Consider the following 23,787-nt stretch of genomic DNA (forward strand, 5'->3'; position numbering starts at 1 on the left):
CTGGGGAGCGTCGTGCCCCGCTTCGAAAGGCAGGAAGCGCGTTGCTCGTACGACTCGTGCAGCCGATCCCCGCCGCTCGTTGTTCCTTGTTCCGCTTTGTCCTCACTGACCCAACCTGTTCGACCTGCGGGGATCGGCTGCCGGCTCGGGTTTGGTGCTTAGGCTGTTTGCAAACAGCTGCGTGGCCATAAAGAGACTGGAGTGCAGAGTTTAATCAGAGCGCTCTGCAGCTCTGCGGGGTCCCTCGGACAGCGGTCAGCATCGCGCTGTGAGCTCGCGGCACATTGCAGCATCCAGTCCTTCTGGGCAGCGGCGCTGACGAACGAGAGAATGTTCTGGTTCTCCCATCAGCAGCCTTCGTCTCGACTTTATTTTGGCCTCGGATGAGGCCCTGACAAGATGAATGTTTGGAGCAATTTGTTCCAGCGAAATGACTCAGAGCGGGCGCGGCTTCGTGCGATGCGCTCAGCGCAGCCCGGACTCATCTCGGGAGGATGAAAGCCGCTGCTTCTGCGCCTCGCTCCCGGGGCGTTGCGGGACGGGGCCGGGGGTGGGCAGTGACACAACGGCCCGGCACGTCCCAGGGAGGCGGCGGTCCGACAAACCCTCTGCCGTAGGGAAAGAGCTTGAGAGGGTCTGTAGGAAAAAAGCTGCCGGGAGCTGAGCGCTAGTGGGAAGCAGCAGAGGCGGGACGAACCGGGCGGGGAAGCGAGCTGGCGGTGCTGGAGGCGGCGCGGCTCTGTGCTCGGGGCTGACGGCAGCTCCGCGTCCCGGTGCGGGGTTCACGGCAGAGAGCGGGGGGGACGAAAGCAGGGGGGGAGGCTGGGGAGGCGGGGGCGGGCGGAGGGGCGGAACTACGACTCCCACAAGGCCGCGCGGGCGCGCCCCACCGGCGGAGACCAATAGGAGCGCGGGCGCCGCTCAGGCAACGCGCACGTGACGGCGGCGGCAGCCAATGGGCGGCGGCGGCGCCCGTAGGCCGATGGGCCGGGGAGGCAGTGCCGCGCCACAGCGAACAAAAGGCGGCGGCCGTCGGGGAGCGGCAGCGCGGAGCGGGCGCAGGTGAGTGGTGGCGGGCAGAGCTCCGCGCGGCGGGCTGGGCTGCCCTGGGCTTCTTCCTGGGGGGCGCTGGGATCTCCCGGGGCGCGGTGGCGGGGGGCGCGTGCCTGGCCTGGGCGGGGATGTCCGCCCGTCTCTGAAGGGACCCGGCGGCGCTGGGCCCGGCCGTCCCTGTGGCTCCGGCGATACAATGGGGCGCTGGGAGCCGCGGCCCCGCGCTGTCCGCTCCCGCCCTGACCTTGAGGCCGCAGCGAGGTTCGCCCTCTATGGAGGGATGCGGGAGCTCCGCTGCGCCGTGCCGGGCTCGGGCTGCTGGGCGGCGTTTGATGGGAGCCGGGAGAAAGGGCTCCCGCCCGCGCCCTGAGCTCTGTCTGTGCGGGCGGAGGCAGCCCGGCCCGAAAGCACCGCCGTTTGCGCATCTTCCAGAGCGAGAATACCTTTTCGCTGGCAGGCCGCCCTCCCCCCCGCCTGCGGTTCTCGTTCCGTTCTCAGCCCGTGTCACAGCGGTGTGAGGAGCCCCGGGCTGCCCTGTGCTCCATGGGCGGCTTTGAGACCCGGCCGCTGCGTGGCCGCTTTCCAGCCCATTGTTCACTACCTGCACGCATCTGTTTGTGTTGCAGCTTTGGAAGTTCTCTTCCTTTTGCACGGGGTTCACGTTTCCCTCTGTTAAACTACATTTGCCGTCTGGCTGAGCATCCAACGACTGAAAAACTGCGTGCATTCTAAATATGTTGCTGTAGATCCTTGCAGTTGCTTTGTTTCCTTAATTGTGTTTGGAACTCAGGCTGTTGCTCTCCTGTCTAATGCTGTCTAATCCCTGGTGATGGGGAATAAACCCACACAGCAGAAGCTCATGGGGTTTCAGGTTAAGTTTTCTTTTAAAGATAGAACTCCAGGTATCCCATTGCTGATGCCCGGCGTGTACCAGCACATCTGGAGCCAGTCTTCAGCTCTCTGTTAACCTGGCTTAAATTGGTTCGTGGTCTGCTATTTTCCTTGGCTGCATTTTGATTTCTGAAGGCTCAGAGTCTGTAGAGAGCATGTTTCCCACCACCTTAGTGAATGACAGCAGCTTGCATCACAGCAGCCCAGTGCCAGGAGTTTCACAATGTGCAGCACTGAGGCTTCTTGAGGCTTCTGACCCATGAAATTGGCTGCTGTGGGGCCTCTCTGGAGCCCCTCTGCCATCTGATGAAAGCGTGCTTGCCAGGTGGGTGCTGACGTAACTGTTTGTGCTGCTGTGGGCAGGAAATATTGACTGATCTTGAGCTGTGTTAATAAATGACCTGGGATGAAGGGAGGACACTGCTTTACTACGTGACTTAAAATCCTCAGGAGGAGAGAGGATGAAATCTCTCCAGGTGGGTGGAATTGTTTGGAAGCACAGTTTGGGTATGAGTGGAGTTGAGTGATTTGGGGCTAAGCAAATTCCACGTGTGGAGCCCTGTTCTGTGTGCTTGTGAAGGGGTGAGGCTCACTGAGTTACACCTCTGAGACCAGAAAGGGCTTAAGGGGATAAATCAGTCCTTTCTTTAAAAGGTATTTCTTATATGGGTAGGCTGTGCTCACCCACCATCCGCTCTGTTCAGTATTCAAAGGGACTTTACACTGATTCTATTGCCAACAATGCCTTTTTTTTTTTTTTAAATCTTTTTTTTCATCTCCTCTCTGGTTTTTATTGTTTTGCCTTCAGCTGATCACTGGTACGTTGGGGCGGATGGATCAGCTGTCACACAAACACAACAGCATCCTGCTCTGTAACCTTTGTCTGCCTTACCATTATCACACTGAGTATCTTTTCTTTCCTCAATACGCTTGAGAAACTTTAAAGAGTAACTTTTTTGTGTACTTGGCAAACTGTGTTGTGAGGGAACAGGTACTTCTGAGCCCTTGATCATGTGATCCAGTCCATTTCTTTTACTTGCTCCAGGCATGTTGAAAACCTGCACTCATTTACGTCATTGGCTGTGGATGATTTTCAGAAAGGTCTCTGACTTGTTGCAGGTAAACTGTTTGTTTTAGAGCCTCAGTAAACAAACACGCATCATTAGTGGAAATTGCTCGTACATCCACAAAGAACTTTTACTGTGATCTTCTCATCAACCCACAGCCAGGTACGTGATTCTGCTCAGCAGAGCTCCTGCAGGATTTGAGACCTGAAGTCACAGGAAAACTGCAGTTTGGACTTAATGAATGATTCATAAACAGAGCGGCATCTCAGGAGTGAGTCAGTAGGAGAGAACATTGTTATAGTTTGTATTTGGGGTAGGGAAAGGAGCCTTCTGCTCTCCCACCCCACCCCGATGTCCTCCAGCGGTGCAGCCATTACATCTGTGGGCATCAATTGGAGCTGCAGAAAAGCCCTCCAGGACAGCTGAGCCCTGCCTCGCTGTGGGGACCTGCAGGGATTTCTGTTCCTCAGCTGCCTGCAGGTCGGCAGTCACAGCTCTGCTCGGTGTTTGCTCAGCAGTGCGGCTGGTGGTGGAGCTGCTGTGCTTGTGGCCCCTCTGGCCGATGGAGGAGCTGCGCACGCACAGACGGGTCAGAATTGCTGATGCCCTGTCGGACCTTTATCTGCTGATCTTTTAGCTGAACAGTTCAGCAGAATGAAGGCATTGTTTCGTGCTGTCTGTCCCATGAGATGGGCTGAGTTGGAGCATGGAAGAACTGCGTGAGGGATTAAAGACTCACTAATGCGTTGGGAAGTGTAAAAAACCATGGGCTGTTCTCTTGCCTGGGACAGCCAGCATGACACACACAGATCTGTCACATTCATCTGTTCCTATTCGATAATCCTCTAGGTTTTCTCTTTTTAGTAAGACTGAGGTCATTGGGTCTGGTTCTCTACTATTGCAGACAATTTCATCTTGGTCACTGGTATAACTAATGCCAGCTTTTGATTAATTTGTAATATGCACTGCAGTGTTGTTCAAGGACTCTGTGTCACCTTGGAGAAATGCAAAATCCATAGGTTTGTGTTTTCTTTCTTCAGGATAAAATACAAATGGCAAACGTTTATTAACCCATATGCTCTTACTGCAGTCAAATGTGCTGCTTTTCCTCTGGGACTGGCCTTTATTGTGCTGTTCTGGTAGCAGCCGATGGATTTCTGAGAGCTGTGGAAGCGAGAGCATTCCTGCCAGGCAAAATTAATAGCTGCAGGTAACTGGGGGGAGGGATTTGCTCCCAGAAATAACGCTGCTTCAGACTGAAAACTGTAATCAAAAGTTCTGAGCGCTGCGGTACAGATGGCTTAGTGATGTGTGTGCAGCTGTGAAGGCAGAGGTAGTGGAATGCTGTTTGAGGGAACTGAATGTTTGCAGAGTAAGGTGTGTGTTCTACAGCTGTGCCACCTCCCAGCCCAACATCCAGCTGCTTTTAGAGCTCTGGACAGTCCTTTTCCCCAGCTAGCTTTTGGCCAGCCATGTAACCAAGCTGTGAGCCTTTGGTCAGTGCTTCTCTGGTGCACACATGGTCCTTTTTGATTAAAAAAAGCTGTCTCAGAATAAGGTGAAATTGATCCGTCATTAACAAAGGATAGCTGTGAACCAGCTCTGTAACCAGCTTGAGATTCTTCTTAGTTGGATGCAGCAAACTGTAGTTTGTTTCTGGTGGTTAAACTATTCTGTCTCCTGCAGAACCTTCTGTCTTTTTATAGAGGTTCAGCAGTCAAAACAAATCTGCTAATGCTTTAATTTTCAGTGCAATTGCAGCACAGCTTACACTCCTGCAGTTCTGTGGCATTCGCGGGGCAAAGATGGGTAAGAAAAAAGGACTTGGCAGTGGGTAGGATTTTGTGTAGTAAATATCTAACTGCTCTGTAAGCAGGGAAGCCATGTCTGCAGGCCGCTCAACACCCAGGTTCTTGATGTGGCTGGCCATTTCTGTTTGCATATTACAGACTGTTTCTCTGTGAGACTGCTGTGTGTTTTGCTTCTGGTGTAGTGTTAGGCTTTGTTGCCTTCTGTTCAGAATTCCTGTCCTTTGAGGAAGCTGTGGCAGAGAAGCACTTGTCTACCGGTGTTGCGTTATGGCCAGAAGTGGGGCTTCTGCTCTGTGATACCATGGGCGGTCAGTTGGCCTTCAGTGGCTTGTTCAGATGCTTTGCTTTCTTTGGAGTTTAAGCAGCTTCTCATTTCTGTGGCCGTGCCTTGCAGCTCTGCCAGGAGCTCAGGGTGCTTCTGTTACTCCCTGCCGCAGGGCTGTGCGTGGGGAGCAGTGACAACATTCAGCACAAGGCGCCGCTCCAGCCTCTGTCAGCTGTGACCCCTTGGCCGAAGCGCTCTCTCCTGATGACTTCTCTGACAAATTGCTTTTCAATCCAGTCTAGGCAGCCATGTCAGCCAAAGCCATCTCTGAGCAGACGGGGAAGGAGTTCTTGTATAAGTACATCTGCACGTCCTCTGCCATCCAGAACCGCTTCAAGTATGCCCGCGTCACCCCGGACACCGACTGGGCACGGCTCACCCAGGACCACCCCTGGCTGCTGAGCGAGGTGAGGGCTGTGCTGTGCCTCCCCGGGGCAGGCAGGGCTCCCTGTGTGCTTCCTGAAGGGCTGGTCGTAGCTGCTGCCCTGCAGTGCTTGTGACCCTGGTGAAGAAGCACAACACCCTTGAAGCGAGGTTTATCACCTTCAACAGGGCCTGATTATCCAAAACAAACAAACAACAACAACAAAACTTGGGAGCAGGAATAAGCCTGTTACCTGGGAGCAGCCTCCTGTAGGTATAGCATGAAGAAGCACTGTCAAGTGACTAAAATGTGTGTGACACTGAACCCAGCCAGTCTTGCATGCGGAGGATGGAGTGGCAGCATTGTGCCACTGTAAGCAGCTGGTGATGTGCTTGTGCTTGGCGTCCCACACCTCCGATGGCTTCTCCATGTGTGCCTCTGCTGGTGGAGGAACGCTGGTGTCATGGTGTATCTCACAAAGGCTTACAGGTGGATGGGGTGCTGGGTGCTACTTGGTGTGAAGCTTTACAGAAATGCCATCCTAACAGTTACATTGGAAGAACTTAGTTCACTAAAAAGCCACGCCAAAGCACCACCATCAAAAACCTAGAACTGATGATCAGCAGAGACTGAGCTGACTACAGTCCTCTCTGAGGGGAAACAAAGCAGCTCTACTCAAAGTGCAGAGATGGGAGGAAAAGAAAGGCAGGTGTGTTACAGTTGTTAAGCAAATGCATCTCCTGCTACAACACATTAGGCACAAAACAAAGGACTGAGGGACACAGCAAGGACTTTGCTGCATTAAACTAACTGAATTTTTCACTTTGCCATCTGCAGAGAATCTCTCAACCCAACTCTCTTTCTAATTATTCTTTCTTTAATCCCTCTTGCACAATGCTGCAGCGTTTAGTGGTGAAGCCAGATCAGCTGATCAAGCGGCGTGGGAAGCTGGGGCTGGTTGGAATTAACCTCACACTGGATCAGGTGAAGGTTTGGCTCAAGCAGCGTTTGGGCCAAGAAACCACGGTGAGTGGCATTTGGCAACAGGTCTGCAGGTATTGCTCTGCCTTGCGGGGTTGGAAGGGCGTGCTGTGCTGACACCAGGACAAATAAGGAACTGTTTTGTGTGTGAACCTCCTGGTAAATAAGCGCTGTTAATGGCGTGCTGTTAACTTGGTGCTCCTGCTACCATCTGCTGTCGGGGGCCCGTGTAGCAGTTCAGCAGGAGTCAGCACAGCTCTGAAAATCCCTTGCTCTGGGGAATCAGAAGTTGATCGCTCGAATGCTGTGTCTAATTGGCATGGCTGCTTTGCTTTAATATCTAAGGAGGTTTTAACAAGACAAGCGTAGAAGCTGTCATAAAATTGTCCTCCTACTGTAGCCAGGCAGTGCTCTGGTTGTTCTCTGGGTGTTACTTCAAGTCCTTTTTTAGTGTGGTGCTGTCTTGTAATATTTATTGCCCTGGGAATGCTACTGCAATGCTAATGATAAAGAAATGCCTGCCATCCAAGTTTCTGTGTTTCAGGAGTTCTGCTGCTTCAAGGGAGCAGCTGCCTTGCTCTGCTGTGATTGATTTGCTGCTGGCTCCAGCATCAGGCTGGGCAGCTGAGCCAGTGAGACTTGCCTGAAGGCCATTACGAAACAGCAGGCAACTGCATCTTGTGTGCCTCCCATCAGAAAAATGATGGGTGTTGAAATTGCTGTTCTGCACAATGCAGCAATTGCATCTAAAGGGAAGGCTGTGACCAATGATGTTGGTTCCTGAAGCAGTGGTACCTGCCACAGCCACGTCCCTTGTGCTGGGATGCTTTGGGTTGGGATGGCAGGAAAGCACCTCTGCAGGTTCCTGAGACCTTGCTATGGGGAGGAGTGGGTTCCCTGGAAACGTGGTGGAAAGGTGTTTGGGAGGAATTGGTTCATTAGGGTAGTGTTAATTCTTTAAGCTTGCCTTATGGTCTCATAAATGTGAGTATTGGACAAGTATTTATTGGTGCCTGCCTTGTTTTCTGCCTACAGATTGCTAATGCAAAGGGAATCCTGAAGAATTTTCTGATTGAACCCTTCGTCCCCCACAAACAGGTTGGCTAAGCAATTAAAGCTTTAAAAGCACTTCTCAATCTTTTCTGGCTGGTGTGTGGCTTAGATGGTTTGGTACAGAGGCAAAAGCAGGAGCTTGGGAGTGGGTTATTAAGCTGACAGTGATGCATGTTGTCAAAGCTGCATGCTGGCACAGCTTTAGTCCCTGCAAAGAGTCATTAATAGCCATGGTTGCTCTTACTCCACTGGGAGGAGGTTACAAATCGCAGCAGAGGGACCCATTTGGAAGGCAGAAGGCAGATCCTTGAATCTCCCATCTCGCTTTGTGTGGGATGTCTCAATTTGTGCTGGTGAAATCTTTGTTCTGTGCCACGGTTTTGGGAAGGGTATAATTACCTTGGTTGCAGGTGCTTTCACTGCACCAGGAAAGGATCCGGTTGTGTGAGATAGGAGCGTTTTCCTCCAGAAATAGAGAATGTTGTCCCTGGATGAAGCTTCCTGGGAGGGGTCTGGGCAGTGCTGGAAAGCTTAGCATTCCAAGTGTGCTCAGTTTCCTTTGCTGGTGCTGATAGGAGCTCCTCTTCGTCAAGGTGTTTGCTGGGTGTGACTGCTAATTGCTGTGCCTGGCTCTGTGGTGCAGGAGGAAGAGTTCTATGTCTGCGTTTATGCTGCCCGGGAGGGAGACTATGTCCTCTTCTACCACGAGGGAGGTGTGGATGTGGGAGATGTTGATGCCAAAGCTCAGAAACTGCTTGTAGCAGTGGATGAAAAGCTTAATGAGTCAGACGTGAAGAAGCATCTCCTGCAGCACGCACCAGCAGATAAAAAGGAGTAAGTATGGATCAGATGCCCAATTCCCGTGCCAGCCACCCAGAAGCTCATCTTCATTTTGCTGCAATGTCCATTCACAGTGCTGCCTCCTAAAACTTGCTCTCCTACCCCTCTTGCAGCTCTCAGGAATCTTCCATGCATTCTAATTCTGAGTTCTTTGACCTTAGCCGAGCCTCTTGTGGCACTGAGAGTGAGTGTTCCTGGTGCTTCCAGCCCTCATTTGACAGGAGCACTTCTAAATCTACTGAAGCTTTGACCTCTGAGGAGGTGGAGATGCACACTGAATTTTGATCTCTGTGCCCATGTAGAAGCCTGTCACTAACATAGTTTATTGCAGTCTGCTCCCCATCTCAGCTCAGGAGGCTTAGTTCTGACGAGGATGCATATCTGTCAGTGAGAGACAAGGATGCACTTCTGTCTCAGGATGATTAAGCAGGCGGAGCAGCTCAAGACAGTTGCTCACAAATGTGTTCCCAGCGGAGTTTGCTGGAGTGTAATGAGGATGAGTCACCAAGGTCTGTCTTTCCTTGAGTCATCATCCAGGCTTCTTCCAGAGAAGATGAATGAGAATGAAATAAATTGGTACAGAGTAGATTTGAGGCTAATACAAATAAGGCACAGCAGGCTGTACTTCATATTTGGCTGCTTTAATGAGTTTAATTAATTTTCTTTTGCAGCATCTTGGCTAGCTTCATCTGTGGCCTGTTCAATCTTTACGAAGATCTGTACTTCACGTACCTCGAGATCAATCCATTAGGTAACCAGAGCTGTTGGGAGCCTACATGTAGGACCTGCTATTATCTGTACTAAAATATTGAAAGGTGTGGATTAGCCTTCTCCATTGTGTGTAGTTCATGACAGTGGCATATGCAAAACAGGTACAGAGGTGGTTGTGACTTGTCTTGGAGCTATGAATTGAATGAATATGAGATGTAAAGAGCTTGGAGGCAGTGTTCTGTTATCTGATCTCCTAGTGCAAACAATACCTTGAAAGGTTGGGAAGTAGAAGTGAAGCACGTGAGAACGGCTCAGGATAGAACAGCACCTGAACCAGATCACTGCGATCACGAGTTCATGGTGAAGTGAACTCTCTGGGTTTTCTGAATAGATGTAAATGATTGATGTGGAGAAAGGAGATCAAAGGGGGCCTCGTTATTTTTTAATGCTACCCGGTGTTGGGTTTTGTGAGCAAATGGGTGGCGTGTCCCTCTGTGCAAGGCACAGCTAATCCTGGTTTGTTTTTCTCCAAAGTCGTGACTAAGGATGGTGTCTACATCCTTGATTTGGCTGCAAAGATCGATGCAACTGCTGACTACATCTGCAAAGTGAAATGGGGGGATGTGGAGTTTCCCCCTCCCTTCGGCAGGGAAGCCTACCCAGAGGCAAGTAACCAGCTGCTCTGGCCAAAATTCCTCCCTTGTGGACTGCAGGATTAATTCTTCATTGCTTGTGTGTCCGTAGCAGTGAAGCTTCTCTCTCGTGTAGGGTTTTGCTGCTGTTTGAAATGCCTGAGTCTTCCCTCAGAATTGTCAGGGTTTCTACTGCCAGTTGCAGTAGCTCCATATGTAGCTTCTCTCCAGCTTTAACAACTGTTGGAACTATTGGAACTCTCTTCTTAATTGTTCTGTTACTTATTTGGGTTCTGCTACTCCTCAAAATGATTTTCCCTGATTTTTTTTTTTTTTTTTTTTTCCTGTTTCATTAATTATAATTATGCATCAGTTGGAAAAGGTTTTTGTAACATGGCCAAGAAATCCATTTAGCTATTTCCCTCAATGTAGCTTGCTGGATGCCAACACTTAACTCAGTTTGCACTTAAATGTATTAGTTCAGCTTTTGTCTCTCTGAATCATCCCTCTGCAAGTCACTGTGAAGGTTACTATCTCAGTGTCTTTGAGAATCTTAATGAACTCCCAGTGAAGTGCTTCACAACAGGCGAGCACCCTGTGGTGCAGGAGTACCACACTGAGCCAAATTACAGCTCTCTTGGTGATTACATTCTTAGCACAGCTGGAGAGAAGGTGGCTGTGGGTGTGTAGGGTTTGTTTTTTGTACTTCCCCAGTCTCGGTCTGCAGATGAGGTCAGAGCAGATGTTTGCAGTCCCATTCTTCCTTCAGCTTGACAAAAAGATGGGGCAGCTCTGCATGCCCGGAAGTTGGACCCAGCACCACTAGCACTGTGGTTTAAAGAACAGCATGCAGGTATTAGCCAAGGAAAGCCAGAAAGGCGCTTAAATAATGTTTGTTGGTGTGTCTGCAGGAAGCCTACATTGCTGATCTGGATGCAAAGAGCGGAGCCAGCTTGAAACTTACTATTCTCAACCCTAAAGGCAGAATCTGGACCATGGTGGCTGGTGGTGGTGCCTCTGTGGTTTACAGGTATCGTAGCCAGGGTTGGGGTGCAGGGGGTGTTGCAATGGAAATGAGCCTCTGGGGAGGGACTGTTTGCCATGCTGTGACTGCTTGGGACCTGCCTGGAATGAAGGTGCTGTGCAGGTGTCTCCCTAGGATGTGGAACGCAGTGTCATTTAGAAGTGATAATTTGACTCTGGGAGGTTGAATTAAGCTTCTCTTCACCTGGGAAAGAGACTGGCTGAAAGCTCCTAATGTTCGTGTGGCTGCTGTGGTGGCTCCCATCACGTGCAGGATGTCTAACAAGGCTAATCGTGACTGGCACCAAGAGAACAGCTTTGTTCTCAGTGGATGTGTGACCTCCTGAAGTCGTGCTTTCACAGGAATTTGGGATGTTCTGTAGTGACACAAAAATTATAACTAGTCTCTTAAATTATTTCTGTTCTTTAATAGTGACACTATTTGTGACCTGGGGGGTGTGAATGAACTGGCAAACTATGGCGAATACTCAGGAGCCCCAAGTGAGCAGCAGACCTATGACTATGCCAAGACTATTCTCTCCCTCATGACTCGAGAGAAACACCCTGAAGGTAAGACCTGGGACTGGGGCTGTAGTTAACTAGCCAGGATGTACAGCTCAAAGTATATAGGAGAAAAACTAAACAATCTGGAGCATTGCTATGCTTAGAGCTACCTGGGAGTCTTAATATACTTCTGCCTTCTGAGTCAGATAGCGATGGATTTCTGTTAGCTCTTGCTTCAGGGGTACAGTTTGTATTTTTCCATGTACCAAAGAGCACAAATGTGGTTGAAGAGATTCTTATCAGAAAGTTTCTTGCCTGATGCAAAACTCATCTTCCAGGCTCTGTTAAACACAGCCTACTGCAAACTGTTAATTAGTCTGAACCACAGCGTTGTTCCTCTCAGTCCTGCAGTGCTTCATGGTCTTACAGTAGGTGCACTGTGTTCTTAACGTGTTCTTAATGCTGTTTTATTTATGCTCGTTTTTTTTTCTCATAGGCAAAATCCTGATCATTGGAGGCAGCATTGCTAACTTCACCAACGTTGCAGCCACTTTTAAGGTGTGTGACAACTTGGGAGTGTTGGCAGCCCCAAACCATTCTGTCCAGGTCACGTTGTGCCAATTCTGGCTGTGCATCTCCCGTAGTGCTTGAGACGATGAGGAGGACGGTGTTAATGTTGGGCTTCCCAGCTCACCTGTCCTTTGTTTCTTTCTCAGGGCATTGTTAGAGCAATTAAGGACTACCAAGGCCCTCTGAAAGAGCATGAGGTGAGGATCTTTGTGCGGAGAGGAGGCCCGAACTACCAGGAAGGATTGCGTGTCATGGGAGAAGTTGGTAAGGACCATCCACTTCCTCCCGTGTTGTTCTCTTCTCTTGTTTTTTCCACCTGCTTTGGCTGGAGTCTTTTTGAAGTTCAATACTTTGCTCTGGCAGATGCTGGTTCCTTTTCCTCTGCCTAAAGCTGACTGTTCTTGTATTCGTGTGCAGGGAAGACCACTGGGATCCCCATCCATGTCTTTGGCACAGAGACTCACATGACTGCGATTGTGGGGATGGCGCTTGGCCATCGACCCATCCCCAACCAACCACCCACTGCAGCCCACACTGCCAACTTCCTCCTCAATGCCAGCGGCAGCCCATCGGTGAGCTCCTCCACCCCCTTTGTGGAAGGGAATGCTTGTGAGGGGCCTCCTGGAAGCAGCTTCCTCTGTCTGGTTGGGTCAGACATAGATGTTAGCCACTGTCAGCTTGTGCAGTTAAAAGGTTGAGGGCAAACTGGTGACTGCTTGCGTGATTTTCCAAGAAGGGCCATCTGGTATTCACTTATGCAGAAAATGTGATCCTTCAACAGCAAGAATGGGACTCCTTTACCTACTGGGAACTTGGTCATTTAGGAGTATTCCCTCTTGCCTGAAATATTTCTATGCTATATATAGAATCTATATCTATAAATTGTCTCTTTGGGGGGTAGCATAGTTAAAGTGACCATCTCCTTTTAGAAGCCCCAGAAATTGATACTGGGCAGCCTTATCTGGTATGCTGTCCTTTACTGACTTGGCTTCTGAATCTTTCAGACTCCAGCACCAAGCAGAACAGCTTCTTTCTCTGAATCCAAACCTGATGATATTGCTCCAGCCAAGAAGGCAAAGCCTACAGCACCTCTTGGTAAGTCCAGAAATGGTTGCTAGCAGTTCTGTTCCTCTCTAAAGGAATGTGGACTTGACTAAGGTCTTTTTCTGGATACAAACAAAAGTAATGTTGCAGTATTTGTCTGCCTTTTTAAGTGCTTGTAGGATGTTGTCCCTTGCTGTGCAATTAGCTCGTGCACAAGGTGAGTCAAAGCTACCTTCATCTGTGGTGATGGTTTTTTTCCAAGCAATCGCCACCGCTTCAGAGCTGCAGCTTTGCCACGTTCCCTTACGTGAGGCCAGCAGACAGCAGTGTAGCATCTCTGCTGTGGCTGCTGCACTGAGGTCTGCTTTCCATTTAGTTATCTGGGGTGTTAACATGGAACACTGTTGGAGCAGTGTGGGTATGCACCAAGTCCTTGGTATGTGTTGCAGCTTTCAGGATGAGCCATCTCCAGACAGCACTGAGAGCCTTGTCAGTTCAGTAGGAGCTGTGATGCAGTAATGAAACATTTAGGATCTGGGGTTCCTCTGTTATCTGTGGTGGGATTTCTTTTGCTTTTTTTTTTTTTTTTTTTTGGTTGTTTTTGTTTTTAAGTTTGTAGGAGGCTTCTTTAGCACGGTGACATGCTTGAGCTTTGGGGGCCTTCTGGTTGTATTTGTTGGAAGCCTTTCTGGGTAAGAGCAAACTGCATTGGAGGGTAGGGACAGAATATGGAGCTGTTCCGCTGCTCCCCTGAGTGTGAGGAGATGGAGATCTCACTGGCAGCAGAACAGTGTGATGACAGTGGGGTTCAGATCTGACTCCACTGGAACACAGCACCCAAATAGAAATACTGCTCTCTTAATCACGGCGTGCAGAACTTTTTGCATAAGCAGTGCTTTGAAAATGTGAGCTGTGGATCTTGTGGTGTGGAGAACACTGGATTGGGAGAGGAGGTACAGCAGGAAGTGCTGCAGTCTGCGTGTGGGATTTTTGTGTGTTTTTTTTAACAAAAGCAAAACCCAAAAGCTCTGAGAGCTGTGGGGAGGAGGGAAGCTGCAGTGAGCATTGTGCCACACGTGGCCTTGCGGGGTGACAGCAGCCAACTGTGTCATATTGTTGCATGAGTGATTCTCTCTTCAACAGATTCAGTCCCAGCTCCACGACCCGGTGCAGGTAGGACATGTGTGACTACCTGAGTGTGTCTGGCCTTGCTGGCAGCTGACTTCTCAGTTTTTGTTGCTGTTTTTTCTCTCCAAAATTTGGCAGTGTTGTTTAGTCCTTCCCTTCCCTCCTGCCAGCAGTTGTAGCTCGCACAGTCTTCCAGTTGTTTTTGAAGTGCAGATCACAGATGCCTTTGCACAAAATACGCGTTTCCTCCCGGGGATGGGAGGACAAGTTTCAAAGTTGCTTCTCTCCTCCTTCCCTCTGCTCCCACAACCACTGAGAGAAAAACAGCCCTGCACACTGCGAAAAGCAACCTTTGCTTTCAGCAAGGACTTGCTGAATAATAACTAAAGGGAAACGTAGAAGAGCAGCTGTCCTGCTTATGAGCCTTGAGGGCACAAGAAAGTAAAGGAATGAAGTAAAGGTTCTTGTTGCCTTATTGGTTCAACAAGACATTAAAGCTTGCGCCCAGTGAAATTATGGGAACTTTAAGCTCAGTGCTGGATGAGAAGCTTCTGAAGCAAAGTGAAGTTTCCAGTTATTTTCCCTACCATAAGAGTGGAGATGGGCAGAATGAGGCCCTCATTCTTCTTTGTGTAATTGGGACAAACAATACCACCTTTTGCATCCTGTGTTTTCCTGTTGCTACTGATATTATTCCTTGTAGGCACCTGCAAGATGATAAATTGGAAAGGTTTGTAGGGTGGGCAGCTTCCTAGGCACAAGTTGCATAGCAGTGCATCTTTACTATGAACGTGTTGTGTTGGAGAAGATAGGGACTGATGTATTGCTAATGCTGGGAGAACACCATCTGATTTATTCCCTCGTGCTGACTACCTTTATTCGAAGCCTAAAAGAAATCAGCTGTAGACTCGCTGAGATCAGCAGATGGATCAGCTCAGAGTTAGTTTTAAAATGATCTCTGTATGGAGTCCAAGGGAGGAACTCAACATCTTGCTGAGACAAGTGGTGCAAATGTACTTAAATAATTCATCTTCACTAGCTGAATTGTTGCCTTTCCTGTGACTCTGCCCCTCAAAGCCAAAGTTTTGGGCTATAAATACAATTTTAGAGCCATCAGGTTGGATCCTGATATCAGAAACTGAAAACAAAAGCTGAGTAATGTAGTGCTCCTTTGCTGTGTCTCTTTCATTTTCTGCATTTTGCTTTTTGTTTCCTACCACCGTGCTGGTATGGCACCCTGACAAATGCAGGAAGCAAACCTCCCGTGGTTCTTGCAGATTGAAGGCCATATGCAACAGAAGTTCCCTTCCTCTTCAGCTTTGCAGAATAAATCCATCTGGGAGGGATGTGAGGAGGAGGCATTTCTCACTTCACGTCTCTCCAGCCTTACACCAGTTCCCAGCCTGTGATTCTGCACTTGTCCACTTTGTGAAACCCAAAACTTGGCTGCTGTGTTCAGAATCCTGGGAAGAGGAGGATGCTGCTTCTGCAGCTTCTTCCTTAATTTGGGCAGTGTGTCTACTACATCCTGTAGCTCAGCTGTTGGAACTAGTTTGGGGTGGGGGGATATGCTGATCTGGGAGGCTTTCAGCAAACATTAGCAAAGCTTCAACTTCTGTCTTGCACAAATATACATTCGGGGTGTGTTGGTGTTTTTTCCCCCCCGCTCTCTTTCTGAGCAGGTAAAGCTACAACCCTGTTCAGCCGTCACACCAAAGCCATCATCTGGGGAATGCAGACGCGAGCTGTGCAGGGGATGCTGGACTTTGATTATATCTGCTCCCGGGACGAACCTTCCGTAGCTGCCATGGTTTATCCATTCACGTAAGTAGCTGTGTTAACGTCGGTGTTTTTCTGACTGCACCCCTCAGATACTCCTCTTAGCTTTCTCCTCCTCCAGCCTCTGTTCTTTAGTGTAGTTCTGCCCTAGTTCTCATTGCTGCTTTTACACTTTCTCCTCTGCTCCCTGTCATCAGGTTGGCTTTGCAGACTGCTTCCTGCTTCCCTCAGTCACTGATTTCAGGCTGCTCTGAGTTATGCTGTACAGCTAACATGGAGCTGTTTCAGGCCCCACATCATGCTCTTTCCAAGGGTGTCCAAGTTCTGTTCCTTCATTCCAAAGTGAAGAAGGTTTTGCTAGTTGGACTTTCTTGTAGCAGCTGACTAGCTTAGCAGAGGCACTAAAGACACATATGGGCTCTTCTGCTGATTCTGTTTGCTGCCTACTTGTCTGACACCTTGATTTGTACCTGTTGCAGTTGGTGGGTTTTTTTTTTTACCTTCAAATATTAGCTGGAGTCAGAGCAGCTCTGCTAATCAGGCTAAGGCAATCTGTCCTGTCAAATTATTTAAATAGATCCTGATTCTGACTGTCTCCTCTATTAGTTGCAGTTTCTTAGCAGGCAGGAAGTGTGTGGGTCCTTCAAGAGAACTCCATCACACTGAGGTATTTACCCTCTTTGGCCTTATCCCCTCAGCTAATGGGTTTAGAAGTTAGTTTCAGACTGACCCCAGGAGGTTCCTCCATGGCTGCTGAGATGATGCATAAGCTGCTCCATTGCCCCTCATGTGAAGGGTGGGGAAAGCCTTCCTGTTGAACAGAGCGAGTGCTGAACAGAAAAGGAGCGACTGACTTGGCCTGCTGCTGAGACAGATGAGAGCATGGAAGGGGAAGAGGCTTGTTTTAATTTCTGTGGTATTTACAGACATCCAGGAGAGCTGATAGCTGATCAACCTCCCTCCTGCAGAGTACTGCCTCTCTTGTCCGTTGTGCTGTTGGTCTGCAGCTCTGATGATGATTGCAGCTCTGAAATACCTTCTCAACAAATGCAGACCTCAGGGTGCTGAGATGAACTGCAGGCGTAGCTACTGCTGATGAGCAGCGGCCCCTTGCAGTGTTGCAGTCACTTAATGAAAGGAAGCCATAGGGATAAAAAGCTTAAGGCTATCTATTAATCAGCTGTTTCTGCTTGACCTTCTGGAGCAAGCCAAGCTGCCAAAAGCTGGAACATTCTGTTGCAAATGTAACAGTGTGGAAATGGCCAGTATTTCTGAACTCCTAAATGGCTGAGTAGAGACTTGGAGGAGTCCCAGTTAGTCCACCACATGTAGCAGACAACATGTAGGAGCTTTCCTAGATGCCTCTCCCCCAGCATGTGCAGAGCAGGGTGGGCAGTCCCACTGCAGAGGAATTGACTGGCCCTTACCTTGCTGTCCTGGCTGCTGGCCACAGATGCTGGTTTCCTGTCTTCCCCTAATCCAGTATTCATTCCAGTCCAGTAAGGCAGCTTTGCATGCATCTCATTCATTACTCTTTCTGTGCCTCATTCTGTCTTCCAGCTTGGAGTAGAATTAAGGCTCTGGTAACTTCACTGTGGGAGAGCTTATTCATCTTGCTGGATGCCTCTGTCCCCATTAGCTCGTCTCCTTCCATACGCTGCTCTGTTCTATACTCTGAAGAACCTTCTGCTGTTAGTATGGTCCCTCCCCACATGTACTCACTTCCTAGTGAGTGTCTCGCAGTCAGTCTTGGTGTCTGAGAGTTGGGGTTTGTAAACTCCTCTCTATCTGCATGCGTTGTATCCCTTGTTTTCCCAGAAGCCTTAAAAGTCAGGGCTTTTTCATCTTCCCCTTCATAGTGGTGACCACAGGCAGAAGTTCTACTGGGGCCACAAGGAAATCTTGATCCCAGTCTACAAGAACATGTCTGATGCCATGAGGAAGCACCCAGAGGTGGATGTTCTCATCAACTTTGCGTCTCTACGCTCTGCTTATGACAGCACTGTGGAGACGATGAATTATCCACAGGTGAGTGAGGAGGAAGAAGAAACTCAAGGAAGACCAATTAAACCTTGTGCTGCTGCTTCTGGAACAGGGTACCAGTGTTTCTTAAACCATGATGATATCAGCAAACCAACTTGGTGTCCCAGCTTCCAAATAAATACCTCAGTTCGAACTCCTTGTGAACTCTTGGATACTGGAGTTGTAGAGCAAATCCTAATGCTGGGCTTGCAGGTTATAGGAAAACTCAGCACCTCTGTCTGAGAGTGATCAGTTTTGTTTGAAATACAGTGCTGCTCCCTGATGTGCAAGGGGAAGAAAATCATCTAAACCATGCAGTGAGGCTGCTGAGAGGACTGCAGCAGGTTATGGATCTGTGCACTGAGCTTTTCTGCCCCATAACTACCCAGCAGCCTGCAGAGTTTGTTTGGGGTGCTGATGGCTCTTTTTGTCCCGATGCAGATCCGCACCATTGCCATCATTGCTGAGGGCATTCCAGAGGCACTGACACGGAAGCTGATCAAAGCAGCTGATAAAAAAGGAGTCACCATCATCGGGCCTGCAACTGTAAGAACTGAGACCTCCCTCCTTGTTAATCCTGTCTTAATCTTCACATCATTTTCCCCGAGGGATGAAGTATATCCTACCACCCAGCTTGTGTGTAGCCATACAAAGCAGGTGTTAGTTGACCATTTTAGGGTCATGTTACCTTCTTCACTGCTTGTATCAACACTGACAGAAGGCCATTTTGCAGAAACATTCCTAAGTCTCCTGTCTGTCTTAAAAGACTTTACATCTTTCTGTGATTTTCTTGTAGGTTGGTGGGATCAAACCAGGTTGCTTCAAAATAGGCAACACGGGAGGCATGCTTGATAATATCTTAGCATCAAAACTGTACCGTCCTGGCAGCGTGGCTTATGTTTCAAGGTCTGGAGGAATGTCCAATGAGCTCAACAACATAATTTCCCGAACCACTGATGGGGTCTATGAAGGGGTGGCCATTGGAGGAGACAGGTAGGAGTCTAACAAAGAAGCTGCTTTCCATGTCAGTGAACAGAAGCAGCTTCTTGAACTGTCAGTGTCAACTGGGGTGAAGGGCAGGCTGGCTGCTAACTTGTCTTGTTTCATAGGTTTTTTCCAGAAATAAATGAACTTCTCTCATTCTTCCCTGTTTTTCACCCAGATATCCTGGTTCAACTTTTATGGATCACGTCTTGCGTTATCAGGATACCCCAGGAGTGAAAATGATTGTGGTGCTTGGAGAGGTGAGTGGGGCCATTTCTCTGCTATCTGAGAAGGATGCTTCCAGAACTGAGCAGTTGAGTTTGACCTAGCAGCAAGAATAAATAGTAAGTAGCAGCTATAACTAAGTGGCAGCTGTTTGTACTGTTATTAGAAATCTGAAGTTTTATTTCCTGCTTCTTTAATCAGAAGAAATTGAATGCATTCAACACAGTCTCACTTTAAAAACAGACTTTATTCTGAGACTGAAGCCATTATTCAGTGCAGCAGGGCCAAGAAGTGTTTCCATGTGCATCTCAGAGCTGGTTTCAAACAACAACAAAAAAAGCAAAGCTTTTGAAAGAGCTCAACTCTCTTTCTCCCTACAGATTGGAGGCACAGAAGAGTACAAGATCTGTAGGGGTATTAAAGAAGGCCGCATCACCAAGCCAGTGGTGTGCTGGTGTATTGGTACTTGTGCCACCATGTTTTCTTCAGAGGTACGTGCAGAAGTGGGGTATATTTATTTGTGACAGGAGGGGAAGAAAGCCAGCTCCTCCCACCTAAGCCTTAGCAGAGATGCATGCAGAAGTATCAGTAATAAAAGCTTTTTGTGCTTATTTAATTTGCCACTGGAGGGCTCCAAAGAATTCAGTGCATTCATAGATGCAGCCCAAGCATCCTAGAGCAGCCAGTTGCAGCCAAGAGTTCTGTCAGGCCAAACAAGAAGGCAGATTGTGCAGTCACTGCTATTCCTGCGACCACTTTCCTGTTCAGTTATGTTTACCTGTAAGCCAGTCCAACTTGCATTCCTGTCTCTTCTGTTGTTTGTAGGTGCAGTTTGGCCACGCAGGGGCTTGTGCAAACCAAGCTTCTGAAACTGCTGTTGCAAAGAATCAAGCCCTGAAAGAAGCTGGTGTGTTTGTTCCCCGGAGTTTTGATGAGCTGGGAGAGGTCATTCAGTAAGTTGCTCAAGCAGGAGATGAAAACTCCTAGGGTGCTTGACTTTAAATGGTTGAGAAATATTCTCCTGCTCTGGTACTCCTGCTTAGTCTGGGCTCTCGAGGTCTGGACTAAGGCTGCATCTCTTCTGTCATTCAAAAGGACTTAAATTAACAAAAGGATTCTCCCCCAGGTCTGTCTATCAGGATCTTGTGGCAAAAAGAGTGATTGAGCCAGCTGAGGAAGTTCCTCCTCCAACTGTGCCAATGGATTACTCCTGGGCTCGGGTGAGCTATGCTACTTCACTTGATTCTTGGTTCCATAGGCACCAGACAAGATGTTTGGTGTCCTTTCAGTGTCCAGCATTAGTGGTGTTGGCTCAGGCTTTGTTGTGTTGTCAGTGCGCTTGCTGGCTGCGCTGGTTGTAGGCTGTGGAACCTGCCCTGAAGGCAAGTTTAAGTCTTGCTGCCCCTTGTTTCTGAAGAGGATTGTTTAGGATCATCTCTGTGCTGTGATTCCAGGAGCTGGGTCTGATCCGCAAGCCGGCTTCCTTCATGACAAGCATCTGTGATGAGAGAGGGCAGGAACTGATCTATGCTGGCATGCCAATCACTGAAGTCTTCAAAGAAGAGATGGGAATTGGAGGCGTTCTGGGCCTGCTCTGGTTTCAAAGGAGGTGAGGCAGCTTTTGTGGAAGCCCAGACCCTTTAGCTTGAAGCCTTGTAGTTTATAGTCTTACAGTCTCAATATTTCCAGTGGAAAGGGAATAAATTCCACTCATTTCTGAGAAGACAGGTGCTGGGATGCACTGATGGCTGCTGTGATCCCACTGCTCCTCTGTCTTAAAGTAGAGTTACTGTCCAGAGCAACGCTGGGCGTTTTGTTACTCTGATCTCTGCAGTAAATGACTTCAGTCTCTCTCTTGCTCAGGTTACCAAAGTATGCCTGCCAGTTCATTGAGATGTGTTTGATGGTAACAGCAGATCACGGGCCTGCTGTGTCTGGAGCCCACAACACCATTGTCTGTGCAAGAGCTGGAAAAGATCTTGTGTCAAGTCTCACTTCAGGCCTTCTTACTATTGTAAGCACTGCAGATTCAATTTTGTTACATGCTACTGAGTCCTAGATTTATTACCAGTAAGCTGGGATTTGGAACAGCTGCAAGCTAAGCACTAGCTCCTGTCTGCACATCCATAGTCTGAATTTCTGCCAAATTCCACGCTTACAGCTGATGAAAGTGAAAATCTACTGGAAGAAGCCTACTGTTCAGTTTCTGTTCTAGGTTTGACATCTAGTCCATATTTCCATGAACATGACTATCTTGTCTCATGTGTGAGACTGTAGGAGCCAAATTGCTGTCAGAATTGTCCCTTCACGGCTGCCTGATGTCCTCTAGAACTGACAAGTCATGATTCAGATTGGATCTCCCCTCTGCCACCTGCAGTGGGGGTGCTGTGCTGTGCACTGACGCTTCTTTGAGTTATGAAACACTTTGTCCCAGGCGCCCGCCCAACTTTAATTTCATAATTGCCACACTGGCAGATGTGGAGGAGGGGGAAGATGATCCTGTGCTTGTTTTGGACCTTTGCTTGTGGAGTTCTTGCTGTAATTCTCTTTGTGTATTGAACCCAGGGTGACCGGTTTGGTGGAGCGCTGGATGCTGCAGCTAAAGTGTTCAGCAAGGCCTTTGACAGTGGGATTATCCCTATGGAGTTTGTGAATAAGATGAAGAAAGAAGGGAAACTGATCATGGGCATTGGACACAGAGTCAAATCTGTAAGCAAACTGCACTATTAGTACATATTGGAGGTGTTTTTATTGTGCATGCTCTGGTTTTCTTTATAAAAACGGGGAGGAAATGAAGGCAAGGAAACCAGCAACTCTCAGAGGCAGCGTTAGGCAGAATTCTCAGGACTTGTAAGCTCTGAAGCTACAAATTGCAGATCTTACATGAAACGCCTGTTAGATGCATTGCTAACTTTGTTTTTGACTTGTAGATAAACAACCCAGACATGAGAGTTCAGATTCTCAAGGACTACGTGAAGCAGCATTTCCCTGCCACTCCGCTGTTGGATTATGCGCTCGAAGTGGAAAAAATTACAACTTCCAAGGTGAAATGTGCTGGAATTTATCTGCTCACAAGCACTTTTTCTTACTGGGGGAGGAGTTAATGCTGTATTTTAATGGCAGAGCTTAACAAATTGTTGAAGTGCAGCTACAGTTTAATAAGGCTGAAGACATTTGGACAGCAAGAAAGCACTGAGCAGAACAAAACCTGTTATCAGAGTTACCTGGCGTGGTCTGGAAGTGCAGATCCTTGTGGGTAGCACACAGGTGCTGGCAGAGGGGTGAGAATCTCTGTGGATGAAGTGAAACACACCTGGCTGGGGCTGCTTGGCCGTTATGTGCATCAAGTACAGCTATTGCTCACAGTCAGCCTTCTATATCACTTGGTGTGCATGTCCACAGCTATGGCAGCCTCCAAACTACCCCGAGCGTGGAAATTACAGGTGAACATCACTGCCCATTGTTGACATCTTTGTCTGTGTATTTCCTTCAGAAACCAAATCTTATCCTGAATGTAGATGGCTTTATTGGAGTTGCCTTTGTTGATGTGCTCAGGCATTGTGGCTCTTTTACAAGGTAAGTATTTCTCCCTTGGGTTGTGCTCCTGTAATTAACAATAGGAGCCATACTGCCAGCTTGTGTGGGGCCAGGGTTTCCAAACACTGAGTAGTTGCTTTGTTTTTCTTCCAGGGAGGAAGCTGATGAATATATTGATATAGGAGCTCTTAATGGCATCTTTGTACTAGGCAGGAGCATGGGATTCATCGGTAAGTTTGCTGTGGTTTCTGCAGGGACGTGCCCTGCTGCCATGAACAGGAGGCAGAGGTGGAGGTGTGGGCTGGCAGTTGTGAAATACCGGTCGTAGGAGTCCAGAAATCAAAATCCTTCCAAGGCCGAGGAGGAGGAGGCTCAGAAGCGCTGTAACAAAGACTTTCCTTTTAGGACACTACCTGGATCAGAAGAGATTGAAGCAAGGTCTGTACCGTCACCCGTGGGACGACATCTCCTACGTTTTGCCGGAGCACATGACCATGTGATCCTCAGTGCTGCTCAGCAGCGGGGGGAACCTGCACAGAGGACAGCCAGAAATGGGACTTTGATGTATGAAGGCCATTGGTACAGACAAGGAGCTGCCTAGTAAACTGTGCAAAGCAACTGTTCTGTGGGAATAGAAACTTAATCGAAAGCCAAAACGTGTGCTGTTCCGTGTTACCTGCTGTATTTAATACTGTTTCTCACCCTTTATTTTTGTTTTTCAATTTTAGTTTTATTTTTGTTTCCAGGAAAGGTTTTCATGGTTCTGGGGGCTCAGAGTTGTCCTGAGCTTTTCCTGATAGCGGGGGAAGTTCCCATAAGTGCTGATTTGAGGGTTGTGGATTGTTCAGTGCGGGCTTCGGGGTCTGTTTCTGTTTGTTTACTGTGTGTTCATCAGTCTAATTGTACTCTGAATAGCGGGACCACTGCTGCTCTATAACCTCTGTTACTCAACCTGCAGTGTAGTAATTTAAGATGTAAAGTTGTACCATATACTGCTGTTAAACTGTGAAACTACACTTATTCCAGTGCCTGTATTTATGTAACTCCTCATTTACTGCTCAGCTGCTGCGGGCCGCCAGGCTCCGCCTCACCCGATCTCGGTAGTGACTTCAGCCTCCTCTCTGTATTGTAACGAGCTCAAATAAATGACGCTACTGCTCGGCTGGGCGGCGCTTCCTGAGCGGCGACTGCGGCGTAAAAGCAGCCAAAGCTCCCCTGCCTCCCTTTCAGCGCGGCCCCAGAG

The 23,787-nt window shown here is 48.6% G+C and overlaps 1 protein-coding gene across 2 annotated transcripts; it reads left to right on the forward strand.

Annotated features, from left to right (window-relative positions):
* The first annotated feature begins 930 nt into the window (after positions 1 to 930).
* On the forward strand, positions 931 to 23,705 carry ACLY (ATP citrate lyase). 2 transcript variants are annotated; one of them, XM_048926781.1, is made up of 29 exons: positions 931 to 1,062; positions 5,385 to 5,554; positions 6,415 to 6,537; positions 7,528 to 7,590; positions 8,189 to 8,379; positions 9,057 to 9,136; positions 9,631 to 9,765; positions 10,644 to 10,758; positions 11,185 to 11,321; positions 11,752 to 11,813; positions 11,972 to 12,089; positions 12,243 to 12,397; positions 12,830 to 12,920; positions 14,013 to 14,042; positions 15,680 to 15,821; positions 17,636 to 17,804; positions 18,240 to 18,344; positions 18,595 to 18,791; positions 18,961 to 19,042; positions 19,388 to 19,498; positions 19,833 to 19,960; positions 20,134 to 20,227; positions 20,462 to 20,616; positions 20,871 to 21,021; positions 21,573 to 21,716; positions 21,938 to 22,051; positions 22,501 to 22,583; positions 22,698 to 22,774; positions 22,950 to 23,705. In XM_048926781.1, exons 2-29 carry the CDS (start codon positions 5,396 to 5,398, stop codon positions 23,042 to 23,044), a joined length of 3,306 nt encoding a protein of 1,101 aa, XP_048782738.1. In that variant the 5' UTR covers positions 931 to 1,062; positions 5,385 to 5,395; the 3' UTR covers positions 23,045 to 23,705. The 2 variants fall into 2 exon arrangements, with proteins under 2 accessions (XP_048782738.1, XP_048782739.1); XM_048926782.1 differs by lacking the exon at positions 14,013 to 14,042.
* Positions 23,706 to 23,787: the final 82 nt, after the last annotated feature.

The sequence above is a fragment of the Lagopus muta genome, chromosome 25 (genome assembly GCF_023343835.1).
Source record: "Lagopus muta isolate bLagMut1 chromosome 25, bLagMut1 primary, whole genome shotgun sequence".
NCBI lineage: Eukaryota > Metazoa > Chordata > Aves > Galliformes > Phasianidae > Lagopus > Lagopus muta.

Coding starts and splice junctions, on each gene's coding strand:
- ACLY (XM_048926781.1), top strand. CDS start 5,396: ATGTCAGCCAAAGCCATCTCTGAGCAGACGGGGAAGGAGTTCTTGTAT. Junction 11,322..11,751: donor TCGAGAGAAACACCCTGAAG/GTAAGACCTGGG, acceptor TTTTTCTCATAG/GCAAAATCCTGATCATTGGA. Junction 18,345..18,594: donor CCATCATCGGGCCTGCAACT/GTAAGAACTGAG, acceptor ATTTTCTTGTAG/GTTGGTGGGATCAAACCAGG.